Source organism: Gossypium hirsutum, chromosome A04 (assembly GCF_007990345.1).
Source record: "Gossypium hirsutum isolate 1008001.06 chromosome A04, Gossypium_hirsutum_v2.1, whole genome shotgun sequence".
Lineage (NCBI taxonomy): Eukaryota > Viridiplantae > Streptophyta > Magnoliopsida > Malvales > Malvaceae > Gossypium > Gossypium hirsutum.
In genome coordinates this window covers 8,547,379-8,574,615 of record NC_053427.1, presented here as the reverse complement: position 1 = coordinate 8,574,615, position 27,237 = coordinate 8,547,379, and the positions used below count along the sequence as shown (strand labels likewise).

Here is a 27,237-nt window from a genome sequence, read left to right as displayed (position 1 = left end):
ATACCTAACCCCACTCTATTACATTGAAAATAGCTAAGTTAATCGTCCAAGTTGTATTGCTGAAATTTCAATTAATCAATCAATCAATGGATTACATCAAAAAATTACCAACTAAGTTGAAGATACAAACTAGATTACAAAATAACAAAACATTAGTTCAAATCCAACAACAATAAGAAACCAAAGTTGCTGCATGCTTGTCACGAGCTTGCATGGCCAACTTCCAGCTACACATTCTTCATACCAGCTGCATGGAGATCAGCTTCAACACCTTCCCATCCCCCACAACCCAATCATGTCGATATTCTCATATTTTAAGGCTTCAATGATTTGTTTGAAAGCAGCCTTCGAAGATTTCGAAACCATAAATTCCTTAGAACACAGGAAGCCTACAGTGGGAAGGGCAGAGGAGCACGGTAACTGACTGGTCCAAGTTGACCAAATTTGTTCAAAAGCTCAGAGATATCCTGGATTTTCTTCATTGCTTTCTTGCTTAATTGATATCTCCAACTACAATTAGGACACCAATTGAGACACCTCTTATTCAGTTGGATTTCCTCTTCCAGAGTTCCCATATCCGACAGTGTTTCGTCTGCCCTTGATTGCAAGTTTTGTACATCATTTTCAATTTGTAGAAGCTGGCTTTTAGCATCCTTAATCTTATGTAGTAGACGAGCTCGTGCATCTGCAAGTTCATGCTTTTTCTCTCGGAGCTTTTCAACATTGTCATGAAAGTGACGGACATAATCAAATTAACGTACTAGCGGCTTCACCACACAGTCCACAACCAGTGTTGCAAAGATGTTAGGAAGAGCAGCCCCACAAAATCCGCAACCCATGCTTGACAAGCTCAAATTGAAGAATATGATGATGTTCCTAGTTCAAACACCGCAGTGAATCACAAGTAATTACCATTAAAAAAAATTAAAGAATCAAAAAGTATTTTGAAGATTAAGATACTACTTCTTATACATACCAAGGAAGGTGAAAGACAACTCAAACTATGAGAATCAATGGGCTGTTCTTTCAACTCATTCTAACTGAAAGCACAACACAAAATGTGCTGTTTTTTCAACAAATAAAAACACAATGAGAAATTTAATAAACAAATAAAATCATATAGGAGTGTAATGTCATATAATTATAACTAAAAAAGACAGTTAATTACTTATAAAAATAATAAATCAAAATATTTGTACCCTCAAACTAATAATATTATACATATAATGCTGGAAAATATAATAAACATATCCACTTACCATTTCAAAATCCAAACAGTCTTTTAGCTCTTACTTGCTTCAACAAAAATATAAAAAGATGAGAAAAATTTATATATAAAAAACATAAATGAAGCATATATAAATAGATTTACCTCACTTGGGAACTTTTAAAATCAAAATACACTTAGTGCTCAGAAGATTCTTACTTCAAAACAATCATAAGGGATTTGAAGGTTGGTTTTTTTTTTATAGCAAAAGTAAGTAAAACTGAATACAAAAAGAAAGGAACTCGAAGAAAGGGGGAAAATAAACAAGTAGAAATTGAAGTTTATCTGCCTGGAAAATTCAACCGCTCGGAAAATTTTACTATTTCAGTATGACCCCTGAATTTCTACAATGCTCCGCCACTAAAAACTGAGTTTTCTTGTAGCCGAAGGATTCGTGTTCTGAAATTACTGCAATATTGAGATCTAAATTGTTGAAGTTGGTACTGATTGGTTTGCAAAAAAGACCAACAAGGCATGTTACTTAACTTTTAACAAGGCATTGTTGAAGTTGGGATCTAAATTATCGATATTATATCATTCAGGTCATTTTTGTTATTTCAATCTTTAAATGACGCATTAGATCTTATGTAGTTAAATGTTATTTAACTTTTAACATTAAAAAAATTAAGTAAAACTAAACTTTTAAAAAAAATTAATGATAATGCTTCTGTAAAAATTTCGAAAACTTGAAAACTAAGGTTTTTAAAACATCTACTTTTACAATATTCATTCTTTTAATTTTCATTTTAAATTATGTCATATTAGATGTAACATATCATTTAATGATTAAACTGGGTAAGATGACCTCTCTAGTCCCTATCAATTTTGATATCGAGCAAATTGGTCTCTCTTAAAAATTGAATCAATTTAGAAAGTGAGGAACTAAAGCATTCTATCAATTTAATTATGATTTAACAAATTTAACCCCTATATTTGTAAATGTGTAAATGTTGAGACTGAATTTGTTGGTCTTTTTACAATCAAGACCAAACTAACAAAATATGTAAACACCAATGGCTAAATTTGTTATTATACCAATCAAAATTATGCATAATTGATGAAAAACATTAACAGTGAGATTAATTGTCCTTAGTTACTCACTTTCAAAATTGATAATGATTAAATTGCTCCAATTTCTTTTTTGAGATAGACTAATTTGTTCAAATTCAAAATTGTAAAGGGATTAAGTTACTCCAATTTTTTCTAATGAGACTAAATTACTCAAATTCAAATTTGAGAGAAATTGGAAAAAAAATTTACCATTAAATTAATAATTTTAGTAAGAAAAACTTAATTGATATAACCTCGTTGATTTAAAAATATAATAAAAATGATTTAAAGTTAATCCATCAATTTAGAATGAGAGTTATTAGGATTATATGGTACAAAAGAACAAATCTATGCTCTCACATTTTCCTTGAAGTTTTGGTGATTGCTTTAGTGGATTTGGTAATTTATTTGAAGAGGTGTTTCAATTATTTGTATGATATATTTTTTCTTAATTTTCATTTGTTTTTAGAAATGTTAAAATTTCCATTCCTCGAAATTAACAATAAATAAGATCAAAATTTCATAGTTTATACAAAGTGAGTTCAAATTTTCATTCCTCGAAATTAACCCTAAACCCTATAAACACAAATGTAAATAGATTTACCTCAATTGGGAACTTCAGAATTAATCAAACTACACTTAGTCTTGAGAAGATTCTTACTACTTCAAATTAATCAAAAGGGATTTGAAGGTTGGGTTTTTTTTTTCTTCTTTTTGAGCAAAAGTAAGTAGAACTTAATACAAAAAGAAAGGAACTTGAAGAAAAGGAAATTAAAAAAAAGAAGAAGAAGAAAAAGGAACAAAATAGAAATCAAGGTTGAACTAAAATAAGGAGAAACTTTCAGACAGAAATGGAATCTGAAAGTTTATCTGCCTGGAAGATTCAACCACTTGGAAAGCATAAACTCTAACACAACTGGGTTTTCTTTGTTTATTAGCCAAAGGATTTGTGTTATGAGATTAGTGCAGTATTGGATCTAAATTATGAGGATTTTTTTTCTCAATTGTATTTTAGTGGATTGAAAAGGAAAGGGGAATCTTCCTTTGCAACAAGTTGGTGCTAATTGGTTTGCCAATGACCCATGCATTTGTTTGGGAATTAACAGCCACATGACATGAAATGATAGAGGACGACTTAGAAAAAAGTGAAAGTCTTTGTGTCATATATTTTCCATCAAGTTTCAATAATTGATTTGTTTTAATTATTTATATGATGATTTTCACTACATTTAAAATATCTACTTTTCTTCAGTTTCTTGTTCTTAATTTTCATTTGTTATTAGAAATGAAAATGGTTTTTCTTTATTCATTTTTATACATTTAAGGTGTATTTTCTATTATTTATTTGTTTGCAAATTTTAGAGACAAACATAAGTATACTTGTTAATTTTTTTTATTATATAGAAAGTTCTTTTCCTCAAAATTCACTATAAATAACAATAGAGTTTTTGAAATTTCAAACTCATACCATAGACTTTCAAAAATTCCAATGTCAAAATTATGGATTTGGACTAAATTATCCAAAAATGCCTAAAAGCAAAATTACTTGAATAGGCCGTCTTTGTAAAAATTATAGTAGTAGGTCAATTTTACAAAAACAATCCCAGCTATAAGTGTTTTTAGCTAATTTACAGAAAAGCGCTTCTAGTTTGAAGCATTTTCAATGTGTTGCCCGAAAAACACTTCCAACTGAGAGTGCTTTCTTCCAAATCAACTGAAAAAGCTTCTAGCTAGAAGCGTTTTCTCCCAACGATAACTCCAATGATTACTTTCTCCAACGACTATTTAATTAGCCATTGGACCCCCCACTCACCCCTTACGGTCCCATTTTATTTCTTATATAACCCCTCCTCATTTCAGTTTTCTTCCAATTCTATCTCAACTCTCTCTCACATTCTTAAATCTCTCTCAAATTTTTCTAAATTCCCTCTTCAATTCCCACTCAAAAATTATTTCTCTCTCAACTTTACTTTTTATTAAAATTATCTTAATATTTTCATAAATTATTTTTCTATTACAAATTATTTAGTATTTTTCGAAATTAGCAATAACAAAATCTCTAATTCGTTTTGATGACAACCACATTTTCGTCGACCGATTGTAAATGGTAAGAATATTTTTTATTATATTTCAATGTTGTTTAATTTTACTATTTTGTTATTATATTTGAATTTAATATTTTGTATATTTTTTACCTCAATAGGAAGAATATCAAATTTTGGAGACGTCGGTTTTTGCACGTGGCGCTTGTAGGTAAGGGGTGTAAGTTGGACCCGACACTCTTAAACGCGTTGGTGAAAAGGTGGAGACTAGAGACGCACACATTTCACCTTCCATGCAGTGTGTGTACTATCACTTTGGAGGACATGCAACTATAGCTTAGGTTACCGGTGGATGGGCTGGAAGTGACTGTGTCAGTTCAAGCAGTCGATTGGAGAGACGTACGCGAGGAACTTTTAAGAAGGGTTCTAGAGACGACTTTGGAGCCTAGATAGATATGAGTTGGTTAAGAAGAAATTTTGGTGGGCTTGATAGGGATTCAACTGAAGTCTAAAAAGAACAACATGCTTGGGTTGTAACACCTCAAAACCCGGCCTAGAAGTTATGACTAGATACTAAAGGATTACATCAACTCGTTCAAAGCTTCGGTTCAAATCAAACTCAATGCATGCTTCGAAAACATAAAATTTTGACAAAACACCGATAGATGGTTAGAAAAACTGTGTTCGAAAACACTTATTTAAAACCCATAATTCACATTCAAAATCGCACGTTTTGAAAGTACTAACATGAGGTGATCATTTCCAGTATTAAAAAAATTATTCGTTACAAACCATATATTTTATTTTCAAAAAGTATTTAAATGATTACTTAACCTTGCAGCGGAATATTTTCAAAGTTTGTTTTAGTTTTGAAAACCAAAATCTAACTTGTTAGCTCGTGTGATTTGCAGTTTAATGCTCAAAAATATTAAATGTCGACGAATAAAACGAAGACCAAAAACATATTACAGTCCAAAATTAATTAAATCATAAACCCACAAATATTTTATTTGGTAACCAATTCGAGCTCCCGCACGCCGTACGGTCCTGAGTTAGAAGTTAACCTGAAACATATTAAACATACAAATGAGCTAGGAGCATAGTGTGTACCTCAACCCACAAGTATAATTTTATTTAACAAGCACATACATAAATGTGATCACAAAATTTTACTTTAATGTATCAATAACATATCAGAATGTTGTATTACCAGAAACATATATATATTTTAGATCATAATATCATATAACTGGAACATATTTTGGTTTGGAATATCTTAATTTAATATACAAATATATCATACCAGAATGTCATGTTTTCATAAGTACATATGTCATACCAAATCAGAACAACTGCAGACACAAATCTTACCTCTATTTGCTACATACCAACTCCGTCCAACCAATCACACCAATTAGGACTTCAATAGTCCATTCATCCAAATCACACCAGATCGTGGTGGTATGCCACTCATAATAGTGCAGCTGAGCTGCCAAATATATATTGCGGTTTAACTGTAACATCCCAAAATTTGGGGTTAGAAGTTTTGGGGTTTGTAGTAGGGTCAGTGAGTAGGCTGAGTAGTTGAGTCTGTAGTCGCGTTTTAATGTTAGAATGAGCCTGTTGGTTCAGTAGTTGGTTATGTGTTGATTTACCTCTAGGTTTTGGGTTCGAATCCTTATATGTGCTTTAAGGAAGTAATTTTTGTTTTTGAGTATTAAAATAGTTATTATTTTTAGTTTTATTATTATTTTAATTTTGTGTTGGAAAGAAAAAGTCCCCCAAATGTTGCACGTTTTGTTTTTTTCCCCATCCCACATTTTCTATTTTTGTTTTCTTTTCTCTTCTTTCTTTTGACTAGACAATCTTGTTTTCTTTCTTCTAATTTTCAAAATTGAACGATTGCTTCTGAAAATCAGTTCTCTTGACACCAATTTCGTGTTACGTTCTCTACTGTTTTAATACGTCTTGTTCGATTTCGGTTACGCTTTCGTCAACAAAGGTATCAGTTTTCAGTACTAGTGGAATTGAAGCATTTCAGTCGATCTTGTTTTGCATTTTTTGAATTTTCGATGAGTTTTTCGAGTTAGATCGCACGCCTGATTACTGATTTTGATGTAGATTCACGAAAAAACACACCAGAACCTACAAGCAATATACCAAACGTATCTAATTAGTAACAAAATGCAACACTAAATCAAGATTGACTCACTAACATAACATTAAAGCACCTACCATAAAGAAAACAACAACAATATCTAAGTTGTCGAAGGAACACTCAACACCTCTCGTTCTTCTTCTAAAAATGCATCAAACTCATTAAGTACACAAAACACATATTAATACCAAACTACTAAAGCTCTGAAACCTCAAACGCCAAGTGAAATAATTTCAATACATGACTGGAAAAATGGAGAATGAAGCAACCTTACCCTTAATGACTAAAACTGATAGCACAAAGGACGAATGATACACAAATTAACAAAAGAAAAAAAAAGAAGAGAGAAAAAAAGCATGAATGGATTTGAACACAAGACCAAAAGGTAAGCTAACATCTTACCATTGAACCAATAGACTCATTCTTGTTAATAGATGCACCCAAATATTTCTTAAACCAAATACCAAAAACTAGGGATTTAGACAAAATTTACAAAAATAGAAGCGAAAGGATTCAAACCTAAAACCTTTCTCACACAAGCACAACCCTTAACCACTTAACAAGAACAAATTACATAGCATAATTTCCTAATCTTAACTCAAAAATCACAATATGACCCCTTTAGGTTTCACTAACCCACCTTTTGCATTTTTCCTTTTTATTTTTCAGCAATTAAGGATGAAAACTAAGTTAGTATAAAAAATAAATGTGGTAGAAAATATTTAAGAAATGTGCAATAGACCAATGGCTAAGCATTACCCCATCCTCTTTAAAGTCTTAAGTTCTATCCATGCCAATTCCCTTCCTTTTGTTTTAAATTTCAACATGAAGGTTTATTTGCCAAAACAGCCCCTAAAATTTGCATAACTTAGCCTTTTAAGTCATTTCCTAGTTATATTAGGATTTTGGCTATCTTTTCAAACCTAATTAGAATTTCTTTTTCCCTCCTTTTTAAATACATCTTTTTTTTTTATTACTTCTTCTCTTTTTCATAAAAATGTTCATCATCTTTTGTTGAAAATGTTATATTCAAATCCTGTACACAAAATCAACCTCGTTCAATCTGTTCTTCATAATGTTTTAGTGTAAAGCCATCAAAATCTGTTTCTAACATGCCAAGATCAGTAAGAATTCCTATTTTTAATTTTGTAGAACCCTAGAAATCTAGTATAATATCGTTCTTGATAATTTTTCTAAAATCAATTCTGAATCTTTGATAGGTTTTCCTGAAATCTTGTTAAAACTCAATAAATCTTAAACATCAAGAGTAATTATTACATTTTCGTCGATTGAAAGACCCATTGTAGGTATCCCAGACCAATTTTGGACATAAGGATCATCGTACGAGACCTCAAAAGTTATATGTGTGTTCTTTTGTTAGAAAATTGGGGCAAAATCGAACCCAGCCCAGACTACACGCCCATGTGACCCACACGACCGTGTGTCCCCTATAATATATCCTTACAATTTTAACCCAAACTTTTTTCAAACTGCACAATTTAGTCCTTAATTGGTTCCCAAATTATTTTTAGTGTTTAATTTATTCAATTAAGCCCCTAATAACATAAATAATGCTATAATACATGCCCTAATTGACTGAATTATTTTTTTATTAATTTGTACTTGCATAAATTGTGTATAATTGTGTTGATTGAATCTTTATTTGTTGATATTTGTATAACATGTTTTAAGATATCGTTAGATTGGATTCTTTTTGAAAAGTATATGTTTGGCCACCGTATCGATTAGTTGAGAACATAAATATTGCTGCCATATCGGTTTTCAATCCGTTTTAAGCATACCTTATGCTACTATTAAATCGAATGCTTAGTAAGCATGACTTTTGTGATTGAATTGATTTGTTAAAAGCAAACTATTTGCTACCATATTGAATTGTATAACATGTCTTGCTGCATTGTATGGGGTGAGATGATTTGAACAAGGAAGTAGTCGACAATTTATCTGTTTGACTAGTGGTTTATCAACAATGTATCCTAGTCGGTAGTCACTTGCACGACTAGTGGTTCATCTACAACGTACTAGCAGCTTTTTTCTGCACCGACGGATGGTTCATCCACTAATATCTTATCGTTAGCAATTATCTGCAACGATCAATGGTTTATCCACAATGTGGTGTGAAGGTAGAGGAGTTCTAGGGAACTCCTATTTTGGTGTATAATGGTAAGGTAAGACCTTTTTACTATTAAACCGAACTTGCATTGCATTCATAAGCAATTACATGGCTACAAACATTGAGTTGTTATGTTGATTGGTATTCTGAATTATCGATATTCTATCTGACTAAGTAAATGTCATGTAATTAATGAATTAATTTTCTGTAGATTTGTCTATGGTTTGCACCGATTTTTCTTGTGATGGAAATCACATTAAGCTTCATAGCTCACTCCCTTTTTATTCCTATCTTTTTAGATAGCCTGCAAGGTTAGGACGTAGACTCGACATTCGGAGGTGCCCAACTTGATTTTAATAAATATTTTTAAGTTTATATTTGAAATTTTATTATTATTTAAAGACTGTAATATTTTATTTTGAATTGTGGCACGAGACTTAGTTTATGATTCTTACTTAGGCATGCATGACATATAAACCATTTAAGCTAGTAGAATATGAATTTTTATTTAATTATGTATGAAGCATGATTTTTATTAAAATTACGTTAATATAACTTTTTCGCTGTTAAAGTTGAAAATAAGTTTTGGAAAGATAATAAATTAACTAAGATGGACACCGTTACATGAAATACATTAAAAAAATCAGTTATTACTAACTCATATGGCTTTCCGAAAATAAACTAATTTTTCTTCTAAAATAAACAAAAGTTTTAAAATTGACCATTTTAAAACTCCAATAACTCTGTTTAGGCCATCTCAGTGGCCAATATAATCTTTCAAATTCGGGTCTAACGTCTAAGCTGAGTTGGGGAGGTTACATGGCGCAATTCTAATTCACAAGCTCGGATTCTCAATGAAAGTCCCAAATCCAATACTCTTTGCACCCACTCTAGTTCTGACACTAGCTTCCTATTCTGCACAAAGATGTTATCATCCATACCTAAACCACCTCCTGGAATCGCTCTAAGTTCAACCCCACCTACTCATTTTTCCAACAATCTTGGCAAGAGACTTGAATTCAGCATGTAACATCGAACTTGCTATACATCTTAATGGCCTATTACCTTTGTTTTGCGTAGGACAAAGCGAAAGCAGAATCGAACGATGATCCGACTTCAAATAGTGAAGATTTACGCATCAAAGAACTAGGCAGAAACGAATCCCAAGCCAAATTACAAATAGCCCTATCCAAACGCTGTGATAAATTTCCTCTACTCCAAGTAAATTGTGGGCACTAAATCCCAAATTGCGCAGCCCACTTTAAAAAATGAACGACTGAAACTGTTTGCAACCCGCTCACGAAGATGGACTACCCTTGATCCTTTCTGAGCCATCCAAGATCGCATAAAAGTCGCAAGCTAAAACCCAAGGTTCGACAACCGACTTTGCCAAGTTCTCCAAAAAAAACTCCACAACTTACATCTCAACATATTGGATGCGGACTAACGTATATTGCAGAACAAAGAAAACTATTAGCTTCGAGAGTTAAGGAGACATAATTTTGCAATGATTCTATCAGCTCTACTGCCAGCCACTGATCCTTGTTTCAAACAAACAAACAAACGTCGGGCAACAACCTAATATTAGTTACATCTGTTCAAGGAATTGATATTCAACAAGTGAATATTCAATATATATATATAACATGTAAGGAGTTTTTTTATATTTAAATAATTTATTTGAAGTGATTGATCTACAAGTTAAAGTGATTGATCTACAAGTTAAGTCACGCATTAACTTATATTTATACTTGATCTGAGAAAATTTTAATTTTTATAATTAATAAAATTTAATTTACAATTAATTTTTACATTAACTAACTAAAATTTTATAAAGAAAATTAGAAACCCCCACGAAAGCAGAGGTTAAAACTAGTTATTTTTCCTTTTAGAAAATCTAGTTATTTTTTAAAAAGTATGTCTTATTATTTTATATATTTAATATAAAATTATATAAATATTTTATTTTATTTTTTGTTATTCTCTATGTCTGTTTTATGTTCATGTTCGGGTTTATTAAACTAATATTAAAATTATTCATTTTAATATTTACATTAATATATTACTATTAATATAAAAACATATATTTTAATATTTTTATTTATATAAATTAATATACAAATATTTTTATTATTTTTTTAAAAAGTAATAATAATATATTATTTTTAAACAATAATAATTTTATTTTATTGTTTTAATATTTTATAAAATTAATTGTTATAATATTTTTTTATTTTGTTATTTTATTATATTTTAATGTAAATATTTTGTAAATACTATATTTTATATTTTATTTTAGACTATATAAAAAAAGATGCTAAGGGTAAGATGATGAATTAATAAACAACACTTATGTTTTAACTTATAGAAAACACATGGTAAGAAGATTAATATATTGTATCGAACACATGTTGGGCACAAGTGAGAACCGTCTTACCCCCATCTCCTACCCTTAATATTGTATCGAAAAACACATGGTAAGAAAAGTAATATATATATCACAATTTTCAATAACCAAACAATTTGATGTAGTAGCATTGATCTTTTATCCATCATTTTTAGAGTTGAGTGTTGTTTAACATAACACTCCTCTTTTACATCAAGCCTACCAAATGTGTCTAGACTATTAATTTGCCCTTGATTCAATAAAAAAAATGAGTTTTTTTTTAAAATTAGAAAATCTTAAAAATACATAAATTTGAAAATTAATAAAAATAGATAAAAAATTTAAAAAAATAGATAAGTGAGAGAAAATTAAGGAAATTATTTTTCATCATCTAAAAAGAATGAGAAAAAAGATTTGTTTTTTCGGTTTGGATTTTGAAAAATGTTGAAATATTTGAAGTTGTTGCAATGTATTATGGGAATTGCCCACTACCCCAACTACTATGACAAAACAACTTGCTATATTTGGAAGATTGGCAATTTATTGATCCGTATCTTTGGGCTAAGTTGATATTGTGGGATGAATCAAGCTCATCAATAAATATCATATCACTTGGAGAAATTTATTTAGAAGATTGGATCGGGTTGGATTGGATCGCTTATATCAAGTCCTATGGATAAAGGAAGTTGGATCAGATCAAAAAAGTGAAGAGTTAGCTGCCAACTGTCAATGTTTATTGTGGTTGTTAATATTATATTGTATTTAGCTATTTTAGTTGTTGTTTAGTTAGGATTGATAGATTTTCATTATGTTAACAAGTCTCGAAATCTCTATGTAATTAAGAGACTTGTATAGGTTGATGCACAAATTCTTAATTAAGAGCATTTATATGTTCAAGTGAGAAACATTATTTTGCAAGAGTGCATTTGTGATTGTAAAATTCTGTATTGTGGTTTTGCAAACTAAGTTCTCTGAGGGAGAATTTAGTAGTGAGTGATCTAGTCTTTGAAGGTACAAGAGTGAGGAATCATCATTGGAGTGTGATACATTTAGGTTCACTAGTTGTAATTGTTTAAATATAGTGATTCTTCTCACTAAGCAAGCCTTCACAAATGCATGGAAATTGAGCTGCGTAAACAAACTTTGATGTTTCCTATTTTATTTTTGCTTATCGCAGTGCTTGCAGAAGTACACACTTTTGTAGTCACTTCTGCTTATACTTTGCTTATTACTTAGCAACTGTTTTAGATCAACAAAAGAATATTTTATGGTATATTTTGTATTTTTTACTAAAAGAATGGCATCAAAGTCAATTTCACAAGTCTTAGTGAGATTAGTTTGAAAGAAGTTCTTCAATAGAGTGGAACTCGACTTGAAGGTATTACTAATTTGGTCCTATTTTGTTTTAAATTTGTAATTGGATTCTATTGAATAATCTTTTTCTTTCTTATGTCTCAATATTGAACAATCTTGAGCTTTACTGTAGTATAATATTAAGTTTTTCTTGAATGAACATTAGTTTTTAATCACATTCAAACTTTGCACAAAATGAATATTATATTAAGAGATTGAAATTGATCTCTTTTTTTTAATCCATTTTCATGATTTATGGCAATGCTGAATATTTTGTTGTTGCAGAAACCATAATTTTTATATAGAATTTTTTATTTTTTAAAATAATATATTGAGTTTTTAAAATAATTTTATAAAGAATTAGGGTTAAATTGAAAGAAAGTATAAAATCTAAGAATTAAAATTGTCATTATACTAACTAAAAAAAGTGTGATTGTTAGCTATTTAATAGTTGGGTGAAAAAAATAATTTTGAAAACATTAGTATCCAAATTGTAACTCTTTTAACTAAATGACACATAATTGAGGCATTAATAGTGTAATTTACCCTTATCGTTTTTAAACATATGGATTCATTCACATTTATTTGGGCTAATGTGTTATTAATTCACATATGGATTTAACTAGGGGTGGAGCCAGAAAATAATTTTGGGGTTCAAAATTTAATTGTATATTTTTAGGATAGTAAGAATACAATTTTACCATTTTAATAGTCTATATCTTTATCCTTTTTTAAAGGATTAAATTAAATTTTTATCTTTTTTAGGATTAAAGTGTAATTTTACAATTATTAATTTAAAATTTTATAAATTATAAAAATTTTATAAATTATAAAGGGCCTAAATAATTTTTTTCCATTAATAAGCACCCTTGGCTCTACCACTTCATCGAACACATATCACGTGTCCTTTCCTGCGTGTGTCGGGATTTTTTTATATGGTTGAAATATCATCACATGTATTTATGTTTGAGTTGTTTCGGCATCACCAACTGGAAAAAAAATTGGAGAAACATGAAGGTAGCTTGGAAGAATCCAAAAGCTAAACGAAAGCTAGACAAAAGTTTGAAATCATCATTAACCAAGCCTTCTTCTAATGCCGGGAAGACTCCATATTCGCTGAGAAAATCGGTAAAGACTTTGTTAGCTTTTGGAAGGGCCTGTAAAGAAACAAAAATCTTTATATTTACGTTCTATAATGTTTTTCATATCAACATTGTATGGGCCCAAATTTGCCCATCCCGTCAGAAAACCCAAACACAATAATAATAATAAAAGTCCAAAAATTTTAACAGTCCAGTCTCTTTTACAAAATTCAAAACCCAAAGCCCAACAAACCCAATTTTACAAGCCTAAACCATAAACCCAAATTAACCCCAACTAAACCCTAGCCCACAAAACTAAACACTTTCAGCCAAAACAAGAAGAAGAAAAACCCTAGCCCCCTAAGAGCTTCAACTGCCGCTCCTCCTCAGCGTGCCATCATAGCCGCAAGCCATCACCACGCTTCTGACACCTACAAAACAAAACCAACACGCAAGTAGTACGAGAAACAACAAGGAAAAAGACAAAATGGCAGCAGAAACAAAACAAAAACAAACAAAAATGGATCTTAGCGTCGGCTATAAAAGCCAAGATGATTCCTTTGTACTTTTTTTACACACGCACAAAAACAAAAGAAAATATAAAAGAACTTTCGAACAAAAAGAATAGAAATCTATTGAAGAAAGGTGATTTTCATTTAATATTTCTTTGATTTTAATATTAAGTTTATTTTATCTTATTTTATTTATATATATACATATACGAAAATATAAAAACGGAAAGATTGTGGCTCACCTGATTTTCCCGCGGTTGCAACGTCAGGAGGCCATTCTCCGTTTCCGAAGTCAAACTCAAAAAGGGCCAGAGAGTGATCTCCTTTCGACTCTTTGGATTTCGGCGGTAGGGTGTATCAACGATGGAACCCATGCCGGCCAAAAGGGGGTTGAGAGAATAGGGTTTCTTTGAAGTTTTTTTTAAGAACCACTAATTTTTTTTTAAAAAAAATTGGGTTTAAATAAAGTCATAGAATGACGTTGTTTTGATTATTAAGTTTAGAGGTCAAAACGACGTTGTTTTAGGCTTCTAACCCGCACGACCCAACCCATACCAGGAGAAGGTCCGCGCCTTTTTGACTTATGGTCTATTTGCACGCGGAGTCTCTCCGCTTTTGCAGTGCACTGTAATCTTGCCCTTTTATTTACCTTTTTCTTTCTTTTATAAATTTGGGCATACATTTCTCACGTGGTTCAATTTAATCCTGGGCACGCTGAGCTCTTGGAGACAGGATGCGTGTCCAAAGATTGGGCTATGTTTTCATTTGGTCCCCGTTTGTTTCAGCCTGTCTTATTTTGCTTCTTGTTAGCCTTTTTTTATTTACAATTTATACCCTGAATTTCAGTTCGATTTCAATCTCGTCCTTGGTCTATTTAATTTAATTTTTTTCTTTTTTCAAAAGAAAATTGTTTTATTATTATTATTTATTTTAAGTCTTTTCTTATATTATCATTTTAAACTGTTTTATTATTATATATTTTAAGTTTTCCCTGTATTACTTATTTTAAACCCTTTTATTATTTATTTATTTTAAATTATTATATATATTATTTGTTTTGAACTATTATATATATATCTTTTATTTTTATTTTAAAAAAACTGCGTTGTATATTACTTATTTTAAATTTCGTTTTACATATTATCTATCTTAAACTCTTTTATATGTTCTTTTAAAGTGTCTTGTAAATTATTTATTTTGAATTGTTTTATATATTATTTATTTTAATATTTGTTTTACATATTATTCATTTTAAATTGTTTTATACTATTTACTTCAAATTGTTTTATATGTTATTTTGTTTTGTTTACTTCAATTGTTAATTTTGGTATTAAAATGATGTATTATGTCAATATTACCATTATATATTCTAGGAATTATTTATTAATATTTTCATATTGTCGACATTCATTAACATAACATCTAATTCGTGTATTATTATTCCATGCTCTATGTTGCCTTTTTCTTTTATCTCGTTTAAATCACGTCGTGCATTAGGCTCCAATATATTTATCCAATATGGATCATTTTGGTTTTACTTTGAACAAAATAAACACACATCGTAAATGTAGTACTCGTTATTATTCAAAAACAAAAAATTTTAAAATAAAGTAATATTTCGCGTTTTGGAAATTCAAGAAATCGTACCCTAACTTATGGGGTTTCGGTTTTCTTGTTATACCTAAATAGCCAAATATCCTTTTAAATTTCAAAATAGATGAAATTTCAATAAAATTTAAAGGCAAGATTATTCTCAAGGGTTCAAAATGTCGTGTCTTAACTTACGGGATGTGATATTTTATTACCTCGAGACGAGAGAGTCTTTAGCATTTCGTTTCATTTGTTCAATCATTTTTAAAATGAACATTAATAAAAAAGAATCGTGTTTTAAAATCTTTTCTAAATTTTTAACATTCAACATTGAGACATTAATTAATCAATTAAGTACCAATTTTGGGCGTGACAAGGGTATTAATCCTTCCTCGCACGTAACTGACTCCCGAACCCATTTTCTCAAATTTCGTAGACCAAAATCGCTGTTTTAATAAATTAAAATATTTCATTAAAACGACTAAATTACTAGGTGATCTGATCACACCTTAAAAAATCAGTGGTGACTCCCATTTTCGTTTTTAAATAAAAGTCAACGCCTTTTCAAAAAAATAAGGTTTCTACAAACATTATTGATGTTTTTAAATTACCTTATGTAATGTTAGAATTAGTTGAAAAAATAAGTAGTACATAATAACGAATACATGGCATTCAATTTCAACATTCACAATGCTTAATTTTCAAATAGAAATTACTTCATTTACTGCTCCATTCTTTTTAATATTCAAAATCACTTTCATCTTCCCCACCTTCCCCGTTCCACCAATAGATATCACTACCAATTGGCCATGCAATTTCTGGAGCCGTAGCAGATTCTTCCACTATAATTTCATCAACTGATTGGCTTACCTGCAAAGCAAATTAAACCTTCACTTATTACTGTTTGCTTTTGATGATTGATGATGAAGAAAGCAAAGCCAGTTTTCCAAAATTGGACAAAGGATGACATTTTAAGAACAAGAACTGTGAATTGAAATTAATAATGCAACAATGATATCTAGAAACAAATATTGACAGCCAACAGAAACCATTTACAGTCGATGCAATTTCATTTAGTCATTTAAAGCATTAAAAAAAAGAATTTCTCTCAGACAGCCAAAATAAAAATATTGCATTAATGCATAGAAATTAAAGATTAGTAAATAAAGAGTTTGGAAGAATACATAGAGAAAATAATTCAGTGGATAAACTTTTGTTTTAAAGCTTATTATTGAGTTTGGAAGAGTAGTGTACCTGTGTTTTGGCATGCACTGAATCCTTTGAATCAACACTAAATCTTGTGTATATGTTGGGACAATCTTTTACTCGTAAATCCGTCAAAGATGGGAAAATAAAATGAGAACCCAGAGGGCTGAAGCTCATGAGGTATGGTAGCCAATCAAGCTTTAAGTGGGTTAATCGAGGTAGGTGTATCACTTCCTCTTCGTCCTTACTCACATTTGACTCATCTTCTTCAAACACCTGCTCTAATAGGGGGATATCTTCAAGTTCTAATCGATATAGTTTTGGAAGGCCGCCATGAGCAAGAGTAATCGGGAAGAGACATCTCAAGTTTACACAGCTAATGATTGTAATCGAACTCAAATTAGGGAAGCAAATAGGTTGGAGCTGATGTTGTGATGGAGTTTGTTCCTTCTCAATTATTTGCTCCAATTCCTCACACACATATATATCCAACCTGCGCAATTGTGGGAAATTTCGAGCGATGGTAGGTGAGAAGATGTATATTAACCTTCTGCAACTGTGGACTACCAATTCAGTGAGATTTGGAAAGTATTCAACTTGGATGGGAGCACTCCATATCACCCGCAATTCAGTTAGTTTGTACAAACTAAGGTACTTCAGACTTGAAACATTATATCCAGAATATTCAAATAACTGCTTTTCTGTCATCTCCGACAACACCAATACCTATAAAAACACAACATAAATAATATTACGTAGTACTAGATAGTGTTTGCAAAATATATATATAAATAAAAGAAACATAAATAATATATATATTTCTCATATAGATGATAAAAGTATTTACTACTAATTGGTATTGTAATTAACTAAACTACTTAAAGGTTTATTTAGATTAGTTTTTAGACCAAAATTCTAAAATGAAAACTATTTTTTAAAGAGTTATACAAGCATTTATTTATTTTATACAAAAAAATCAAAAGGTGAAAATTTTAATAAATAATATATAAGGTCTTACTTGTATATTGGGGGACACGATAAAAGGTGTCAATTGAGGACAATTTCTCACATGTAACACGTGCAAAGATGGCGATGTCAGCACGATGTCATTTGTATCATTTCCTTTCAATTGAGGCAAATCAGTTAACTCAACTTCATTCAATTGTGCAAGACCTTGAGCCATTGAAATTAGCACTTCTGGTCCTTGGATTATTTCTTGCAATTGCGAACAGCTCTCTATCTTCAGAGTTTGCAATTGCCCAAGATTACCAGCAACACACATTGGGAAGAGAAATTTCAAATTATTGCATTCTGTGACTTATATTTCCCTTAGGCATTGGAAGCTTATGGTTGATACTTGTGAGTCTTGGATTATTTCTTCCATTCCAAAGCACCTCTTTATCTTCAGGGTTTGCAAATTGGGAGCATTTAGTTTTTTAGACCTACCTTGAGCAACAATAATTGGAAAGAGAGATTTCAAGCTTTCACATTCTAAGATATCAATTCGAATCAGATTTGGAAAGCAAATAGGTAGGGGATGATGTGGTGATGACGTTTGATCTTGCTCTAGCTCCTCATATTTACATGAATGCAAATTGCTCAATTGTTGATTTGTCATCTTCCCAAACACCAATTCCTATAAACATATCATCAATTTTCAATTTCAAAATATTCAAAGATGTCAACAACTAACTTATCCTTTCATCAATTAATTTCCTTACAAAAAATTTATTTTAACTTAAATCAATATTATACTCCAAAAATGTGGTGCAAAAACAGTCATAAATAATATCACATAATCTTTACATATATAAATTATTAGATAGGTGTAACAACGCAATTGGAAATTACTTAAACTCGTTTTCATATATTAATACAAAAACAAAAAAATCACCTGTGTTAAAGACTACATTTTAAAAAAAATTTAAATATATATTTTTTTTAGTTTATTTTTTTATACAAATTCTAAAATCATCCATAATTCCTTCCCACGTTTAAATAGAAAGACAAACGTTCTTAAGTGCGCTCAAACCCACATCCTCTATTCATACAACAATATCGATACCAACCGAACTAAAACTTATATATAATTTTATGTAACTTATTTTTGTTTACCCACTTAATAGGTATAATATAATTTAGTATTAGATAAATAGTTTGCAACATATCTAAAACATATAGTTTGTATAATTTAGTATTATAATCAACTAATTTGTTTTAAAAGGTTACTTAGATTAGTTTTCGACCAAAATTATAAAATAAATTCTATCTTTTAAACAACTATTCAAACAACAAATTATTAAAGAAAAAAAGAAACGAATTAATAAATAAATATATAATATAATATAAACTCGTATAGTAGTCGAAATAATAAAATGTGTCAATTGAGGACAATTGTGCACTTTTAACTTCTGCAAAGACAATTGTGTGAGCATAATGTCATTCACATCCCTTCCTTTCAATTGAGGTAAATCAATCAACGAAACCTGAAATGAAAAGCATAATCAAATTTCCGAATCTTTGACCATAAGGCAATAAGGAAAAGAGATGTCAAGTTATTGCAATGAGATACACATACTTCCCTTAGACTTTGGAGTAGACATTTGTATGCAGCTTGTCGGTCTTGGATTATATCTTCCAATTGCGAGTAACTCTTTATCTTCAAAGTATGCAATTGTTCAAGGCTATTAGCAACTGACATTGGGAAGATATATTTCAAATTATTGCATCTCTTTATTTTAACAATCTTCAGACTTTGGAGGCATAAATGACTACTGGGCCCTTCTAGTTCTATGCTCTTCAATTCAACATTAGGGAATAAGACTTGCATCTTATCACAATCTGAAACTATAACCTCTTCAAGCTTTTGTAAAAAACCTTGCGGCTGGGGAGCATTGCACATCTCTTCCAAATCAAACATACAACTTAATGATAACTTCCTCAAATTAGAGAGTGTCGTGATTGGCACTTGCTGCTTTGGTGAATCAATTAGGCATTGCATAAAGTGGCACAGACGAAGACCTAGAGAAGTCAACTTACTAAATCCCAAGTCCAAGCTCGGAATAAGGTTTGGGTGACCCTCCACATCATTCAATTGAAGAGATTCTACATTTTCAAGTAGTTGCTTGCATGCATCTACAGATTTCTTGATTCTCAAAGATCTTGAGATTGGACAAGTTTCGCTCTTTTGGTACCACTTGGGTCTTTTTATGCCAATGCAAAAATCAAAGCTCCATAATCTACGAAACACAAAGCCATCTGGAAGATGTTTAGAAGAAATATCCAATGATATTACAACCAACTTTGGCAATGAATTCAACTCCGATAGGCTAGAATAGCTTTCCTTTTTAGTTGAATTCTCAGTCGCCCATTTTAATGAACTACAACCATGCAAGTATAGTTCTTCTAAATTGGACAATCTTTGTATTAAATTAGGAGCAATTCTTCGTAGATCATCGCAATACGATAAATCCAACAGTCTTAGATTTTCCAAATCACCAGCTTCAGTCGGCAATTCAGTGATATCAGATTGACTTAAAGAGAGAATATGAAGTGTCTTCAGCTTCCCAAGCATCGAGATGTCAGAGAGTTCACAATTAATCAAACACAAAGTTCGAAGGTTCATATTAAACTTAAATGCAGCTAGAGATATCAATTGATATTTCAAAGCACAAACTTGTAATGCCTTCATACCCTCAAAGAATTCGCTTGAAGTTTCCAAGAAACGATTGCCACCATGTAAAAGAAGTTTGAGGTATGGAAAACCGACTCCTTTAGGAAGTTCATCTGTTTGATCAGTTTCGAAGGAGATTGCTGTGTAATGCTTGAAACTTTCATCCATCGGGAGTGTTTCAACAGTCCCAAAAGAAATCTCCTTTCTTGAAGATCCTATCCACAAAGCAAATTGGCGAACCACATCATGCATTTTGACATGCATTTCTCCGGAATCTAGCAACAAACCAGAGTTCTTGAGGATCTCAATCGATGCAAGCACTTCGCTTCTAACATCTTTAATTGAGTCCATGCCTTTATACAACTCCAGTCCCCATGCATATCCTACCAAGTCGTCCACATAAATCTCATGATCTTCGGGAAATAAAGAGCACAACAAGAAACATGTCTTGGTCATCATATCCTTCAAGTAATCGAAGCTCGTCTCAAGAATTACATAGGCATTTCTTTCATCAACATCCTCTATTTCAGTCAATCTACGACCTTCGAGTCTCCGGTATGCAGCTTGCCACTCATGACAATTTGTTTTGCCTTTCAAGGCACTTGCCAGCGGAACTATAGCTATAGGCAAACCCCCACATTTTTTGACAATTTTCTTTGCTGGGGTTTTAATAGAATCATCAGAAAAGTCATCTAGACCTGCTTTCTTTTCAAACAGAGTCCAAGCTTCATCATCATCCAAACAGTCAAGTTCTACCACCGGTCGACACTCCATAATTTGACATACTCGTTTACGGCGTGTTGTTAAAAGAACTTTGCAGCCTTTATGATCATCCCCAATTGGAATTCCTATCTTCTCCTTTAAGTTGATAGATTCCAAAATATCATCAACGATGATAAGAATCCTCGGTTCATTCTTCAGCCTTAACCATAATTCTTGCTCGGATCTTCTTCCTTGTTTATTCTTCATATCAAAGCCTATGTATTGTGCAATTTGATCTTGAATTCTCTCAAAATTTGGCTTTTGAGACACAACCGTAATCACAACTTTCTCAAACAAATTCAGTTTTTGAGCTTGACTTCCAACTTCACGAGCCAGGGTGGTCTTGCCCACCCCTCCCATCCCCCACAACCCAATCATGTTGATATTCTCATCTTTTAAGGCTTCAATGATTTGATAGAAAGTAGTCTCTGAAGATTTCGAAAACACAAATTCCTTAGAACATAGGAAGTCTATAGTGGGAAGGGCAGTAGGAGCACAGTAACCAACGTGTCCAAGTTGACGAAATTTGTCCAAAAGTTCAGAGATACCCTGGATTTTCTTCATTGCTTTCTTGCTTAATTGATATCTCCAACTCCAATTAGGACACCAGTTGAGACACCTCTTATTCAGTTGGATTTCCTCCTCCAGAGTTCCCATATCCGACAGTGTTTCGTCTGCCCTTGATTGCAAGTTCTGTACATCATTTTCAATTAGTAGAAGCCGGTTTTTAGCATCCTCAATCTTATGTAGTAGACGATCTCGTGCATCTGCAAGTTCACGCTTTTTCTCTCGGAGCTTTTCAACATTGTCATGAAAGCGACGGACATAATCAAATTGACGTACTACCGGCTTCAACACACAGTCCACAACCAGTGTTGCAAAGATGTTAGGAAGAGCAGCCCCACAAAACCCACAACCCATGCTTGACAAGCTCAAATTGAAGAATATGATGTTCCAAGCTCAAACACTGCAGTGAATTATAAGTAATTACCATTAAAAAATATTAAAGAATCAAAAAGTGTTTTGAAGATTAGGACACTACTTATACATACCAAGGAAGGTGAAAGACAACTCAAACTATGAGAATCAATGGGCTGTTCTTTCAACTCAGTCCAGCTGAAGACACAACACAAAATAAAATCATATACGAGTGTAATGCCATATAATTATAAATAAAAAAGACAGTTAATTACTTATAAAAATAATAATTCAAAATATTTGTACCCTCACACTAATAATATTATACATATAATGCTGGGAAATATAATAAATATATCCACTTACCACTTCAAAATCCAAACAGTCTTATAGCTCTGGTTTGCTTCAATAAAAACATAAAAAGATGAGATGAGATCAAAAAAAGATAGAACAACTTCAATATAAAAAAAAACAGAAATAAAAGAAATGAAGCAAATATAAATAGATTTACCTCACTTGGGAACTTTAAAATCAAACTACTCGTAGTGCTCAGAAGATTCTTACTACAAAACAATCAAAAGGGATTTCAAGGTTGGTTTTTTTTTTTTTAGCAAAAGTAAGTAAACTGAACACAAAAAGAAAGGAACTTGAAGGAAGGGGGAAAAAAATAAAGTAGAAATTGAAGTTCATCCGCCTGGAAAATTCAACCGCTCGGAAAATTTTACTATTTTAGTATGACCCATGAATTTCTACGACGCTTCGCCACTAAAAACTGAGTTTTCTTGTAGCCAGAGGATTTGTGTTATGAGATTACAGCAATATTGGGATCTAAATTAATGAAGTTGGTGCTGATTGGTTTGCAAAAAAGACCAACAAGGCATGTCAGAGGACTTAGAAAAAGGTGAGTCTTTGGTTCATCTTTTTACTCGGCTTTCCACTTTTTCACTTTGTCCTAAAGCAGACTTAATAATTAGCACCATCTGAAAAGAGTTAATTCCATCAAGCATCCCTCAACTATTACCATCATTTTAAATTGGTCCCTAAACTTCAAATTATTCTAAATACACCCTCAGTTTATTGATACTATATCAATCGGGTCCTTTTGTTATTACAATCGTTAAATGGCACATCAAATCTTTTATTGCTAAATTTAAAATGAAAATTTTAAAGAAATAGAATCATGTTTAAAATTAAGTAAAACTGAAATTAAAAACAAAAATTAAGTAAAACTGAAATTATAAAAAAAAGAACGTCAATTATAATATTCATTTTAAAATTTTCATTTTAAATTACTTTACATTAGATGTAACATGCTATTTAATGATTAAACTGGGTAAAATGACCTCTCTAGTCCCTCTCAATTTTGATGTTGAGCAATTGATCCCTCTAAAAAAGTCAAAGCAATTTAATTTTATCAATTTTGAAAGTGAGCAATTAAAGATAATTAATCACAACGTTAATGTTTTTCATTAATTTTACATAAATTTGACCGGTATAATAATAAATTTAGCTCGTCTAATTTACACATACTATTGATTTGATGATGATTTAACAAATTTAGCTCGCAATATTTTTGTAAATGTTGAGACTAAATTTGTTGTTTTTTTATAATCAAGACCAAAATAACAAAATACGTAAACATCGAGGCTAAATTTGTTATTATGCCAATAAAAATTATGCACAATTGACGAAAGACATTAACATCGTGACTAATTGTCCTTCGTTACTTATTTTCAGAATTGATAGTGATTAAATTGCTCCAATTTTTTTATAGGGACTAATTTGTTTAATTCCAAAATTGAGAAAGATTATAGAGATATTTTTATCATTAAATTAATGGTTTTAGTAAAAGAAAAACTTAATTGATATAACCTATTTAGTTTAGAGATGTATTAAAATGATTTAAAATTTATGAATTAATTTAGAATGAGGATCATTTGATGCAATTAATATAACGACCTGAATTTTATAGTTATCGAAAAATGTATTTTCAAGTCTCTGTTTTTGAAAAATAGATTCGTAAATATTTATTAAAAATATTTATGAAGTTAATCGAGTGGTTAATTAGGCTTTAATTAAGTGAATTTAGCTTAATTAAGAGTAATTAGGAAGAAAGACTAAATTGAATAAAGTGTGAAAATTTAATTGTAGATTAAAAGGAAATAAAAAGGATCAAAATGGTAACTATACCATTTGTCCTAAGTGAGGCGGCAAATGCAAAAAAATCTTTGATTTTTATGCATAAATATGTATATTAAATTATTATTATTTATTATGGTTTTATATTTGATATTTATTAATATTATTTTTATTAAATTGATATTAAATTATAAAATAAATTAAAGTAAAGACAAATGTATGGTAATAAAAATATACATGTGTAATAATTATATTTGTACAATTGTGATATATTTATTTAATTACATTTAATTTAAGTAAATAGATATTTATTATTTATTATTAAGTAAAAGATATTTATTAATTAAATAATTATATTATAAGATTTTTATGTGATAAATAAATTAAAACATGACAAATGTATAATGATGATTATATAGTACATGTGTAAATATAAGTAATATTAAACTTGTAATAAATATATTGATTATTAAATAGATATTTATTAAGATATAATATTATTATTAAACAAATAAAGCATAAAATAAAAGAAAATAAAACAAAGAAGGAAATAAAAATAGAATAGGCTATTCGAAAGTACCAGGGGAAAAATAAGAAAACAAAGAAAAAGGAAAAACCAGGGTTTGGAAGCTTTAAGCTTTAATAGGTAAATTAATTAAGTTCTTTTATTTTAATTTTGATGTTTTAGAAGTTTTAGAACAAAGTTTTGTAGAAATTAAGTTGAGATTTTGAAAGTTCTTAAGTTTTTGAACATAGTTCATGTTGAACAAAATAATAAATTAGGGGTTTAATTGAATGAATTTCAAGATAGAATTGAAAAAGGGGATTGAATTGTAAAGTAAGTTATAAGTTTTACATAGTAGGGATTAAATTGAAAGAAGTTTTAAATTAGGGTTTTATTACAAACACTTGATAGTTAAGTTTGAATTTGATAGGAATTTGAATAAGAATGAAGTATGAATTAAGTTAGTAAAGTGAATGAGTTAGTTAGGATTTAATTGAAAATAAGGTATAAATTGAATAGAAATTCAATTATTTGTTATAATGAGTGTTGTAATTAATGGTATAATTATTTTAATTTCCGTAGCTAATATTGTGCCAGAAACCTCAGCCAAGAAAGGACAAGGCAAAGACAACGAGGGTTAGCTCGAAAATTACGGTTTGTATTTCTAAAATCTGAACTTAATATATAATTGTTGAAATTATTATTTAAGATGTATGCTAAGTGCATTGAGATGATTATTTGAATTGGAGGGAACATTGGTTGGAATTGAAAGGTGAATTTAATTATTAATTGTTTTATTTTGATTAAATGTTATGGTAAGTATTAGTAATTGTTATTGAATTGAATTGATATGAATATGCGATTATTGTGAAATTTGAATATTTTTTATTGAAAAGTAAAGTGAATTGTATTGAATTGAAAATATATGTGATTAATTGAAATGTGTATTGGTTGAAAAATTGCAAGTGAATTGAAAACCCTATTAACAGTATTCGGGCTAAGTTGGATATAGTTGGCATGCCATAGGATTGGAAGCGTTCAGGGATACTTCGACCTTGAGTTGATGAGGTATTATAAATGTTGTACTGTTACTGTTCCGGATTAATTCCGATGAGGTACTCTGTATCGTACTGTTACTGTTACTATTTACTTCGGCTTGGCCGATGAGACACTATGTGCTGTATTGTACTGGTGTGATGGTTGGATCCGTGTATCCGTCAGTGTCCGAGTCATGTTAATAGGGGTAAATAAAAATACTGAACGACTGACTGTTACTGAATAATTGATCGTTACTGAATAACTGATTGCTACTGAGCAAATGATTGTTACTGAATAACTAATTGCTACTGAATGATTGAATGTTACTAAATGAAATTGATAAATTGAGTGACACTGAAAAATATTAACTGATATTGAGTTTGGATTATACGGGTTACTGAATGAAATGTAATAGTTAAATATTATTTACTGAAATTGAATAATGAATAGAAGTATAAGTGAGACATATGAATGGAAAATATTATTGTTTTAAATTATTTGTGAATTTATTTTGAAAAGCTAATCGGGTTAATAGATGATGAAGATTGAATGAGTTATAAAGAATTTATCCATGAAATGAATAATTGAATATTCAAGATCAATATATGATTTTAAGTGTATGTTATGTTATTAAGTGTTCAGATTATAGAAATACCACTGAGCTCATACTCAGCATACGGTTTGTTTCCGTGCGCAGGATAAGTTAAAATCAGATCGTTGAATCAGCATCCCAGGCCGATCCCAAACTGTAAGTGGAGAAGTATGTTTATTATTGGTAATGGCATGTACCTAGGATGTCAAAAGTGGTCATTTTGGAAAGTTATTGTAAATAATGTTATAAATGATAATGATTGAGTCTATAACTTAATTAAGTTTGGTATGAAAGATGTAAATTCGGGTATAAGCATAAATAAGTTCAATTAGTATTTTATTGCAATGATGGTTGAAATAAATTCTGGTACCAATGAGGGTCATTGGTTGGATGTTTATTTTGGTCAAATTAATATGCTTTAGATGTATTAAATCGTAATTTGAATAAGTTAAAAGATTAGAAATTGTGTTGATTAGGGTTCCAGATTTGCAGGGTTGGTAAACTAGATTTGTAAGGCTCATTTTGAGTCCACATGGCCTGACACACGGACGTGTAACCAGACCGTGTGAGACACACGACTTGCACACGGACGTGTTGTTAGGCTTTATGTCCCCTGCATCTGAAGTATTGCAAACAGAATGCTCAGGTACTACTACATGGGCAGAGACATGACCGTATGTCTCAGTCGTCTGGAAGACAAGGTCTTGGACACGGGCGTGCGATAGGGCCGTCTGAAAACTGCACTAGATTCGAATTGAAAATAAAACCACACGGGCTAAGCACACGGACGTGTGACTTGGCCTTGTGAAATCAATTAGTTCATGAGTAACAAT

At 30.6% G+C, this 27,237-nt stretch overlaps 2 protein-coding genes and 3 long non-coding RNA genes across 9 annotated transcripts; 1 reads left to right on the top strand and 4 right to left on the bottom strand.

The window, feature by feature from the left end:
- Positions 1–30: 30 nt before the first annotated feature.
- LOC107948736 (uncharacterized) lies at positions 31–3,375 on the bottom strand. Of its 2 annotated transcripts, XR_001697535.2 has the most exons (4): positions 2,922–3,375; positions 1,260–1,675; positions 977–1,063; positions 31–876 (listed from the first exon to the last, which is right to left on the bottom strand). It is a non-coding gene; the product is annotated as an uncharacterized lncRNA (long non-coding RNA). The 2 variants fall into 2 exon arrangements; XR_001697534.2 differs by having other exon boundaries at positions 1,260–3,368.
- An 810-nt stretch (positions 3,376–4,185) lies between these two features.
- LOC121227924 (uncharacterized) lies at positions 4,186–6,109 on the top strand. The gene is made up of 2 exons (XR_005925459.1): positions 4,186–4,424; positions 4,521–6,109. It is a non-coding gene; the product is annotated as an uncharacterized lncRNA (long non-coding RNA).
- A 7,516-nt stretch (positions 6,110–13,625) lies between these two features.
- On the bottom strand, positions 13,626–14,418 carry LOC107948735 (uncharacterized). The gene is made up of 2 exons (XR_001697533.2): positions 14,224–14,418; positions 13,626–13,900 (listed from the first exon to the last, which is right to left on the bottom strand). It is a non-coding gene; the product is annotated as an uncharacterized lncRNA (long non-coding RNA).
- Positions 14,419–16,204: 1,786 nt separating this feature from the next.
- On the bottom strand, positions 16,205–17,497 carry LOC121227922 (uncharacterized). The gene is made up of 2 exons (XM_041110868.1): positions 16,826–17,497; positions 16,205–16,441 (listed from the first exon to the last, which is right to left on the bottom strand). The coding sequence occupies exons 1-2, from the start codon at positions 17,483–17,485 to the stop codon at positions 16,310–16,312; spliced, it is 792 nt and encodes a 263-aa protein (XP_040966802.1). The 5' UTR covers positions 17,486–17,497; the 3' UTR covers positions 16,205–16,309.
- Positions 17,498–18,993: 1,496 nt separating this feature from the next.
- Positions 18,994–23,066, bottom strand: LOC107948732 (probable disease resistance protein At4g27220). Of its 4 annotated transcripts, none has more exons than XM_016883365.2 (5): positions 22,642–23,066; positions 22,497–22,533; positions 22,265–22,328; positions 19,356–22,179; positions 18,994–19,263 (listed from the first exon to the last, which is right to left on the bottom strand). In XM_016883365.2, exons 4-5 carry the CDS (start codon positions 22,131–22,133, stop codon positions 19,012–19,014), a joined length of 3,030 nt encoding a protein of 1,009 aa, XP_016738854.2. In that variant the 5' UTR covers positions 22,134–22,179; positions 22,265–22,328; positions 22,497–22,533; positions 22,642–23,066; the 3' UTR covers positions 18,994–19,011. The 4 variants fall into 4 exon arrangements, with proteins under 4 accessions (XP_016738854.2, XP_016738855.2, XP_016738856.2 ...); XM_016883366.2 differs by having other exon boundaries at positions 22,497–22,525; positions 22,642–23,058; XM_016883367.2 differs by having other exon boundaries at positions 19,098–22,179.
- Between the last annotated feature and the right edge of the window lie 4,171 nt (positions 23,067–27,237).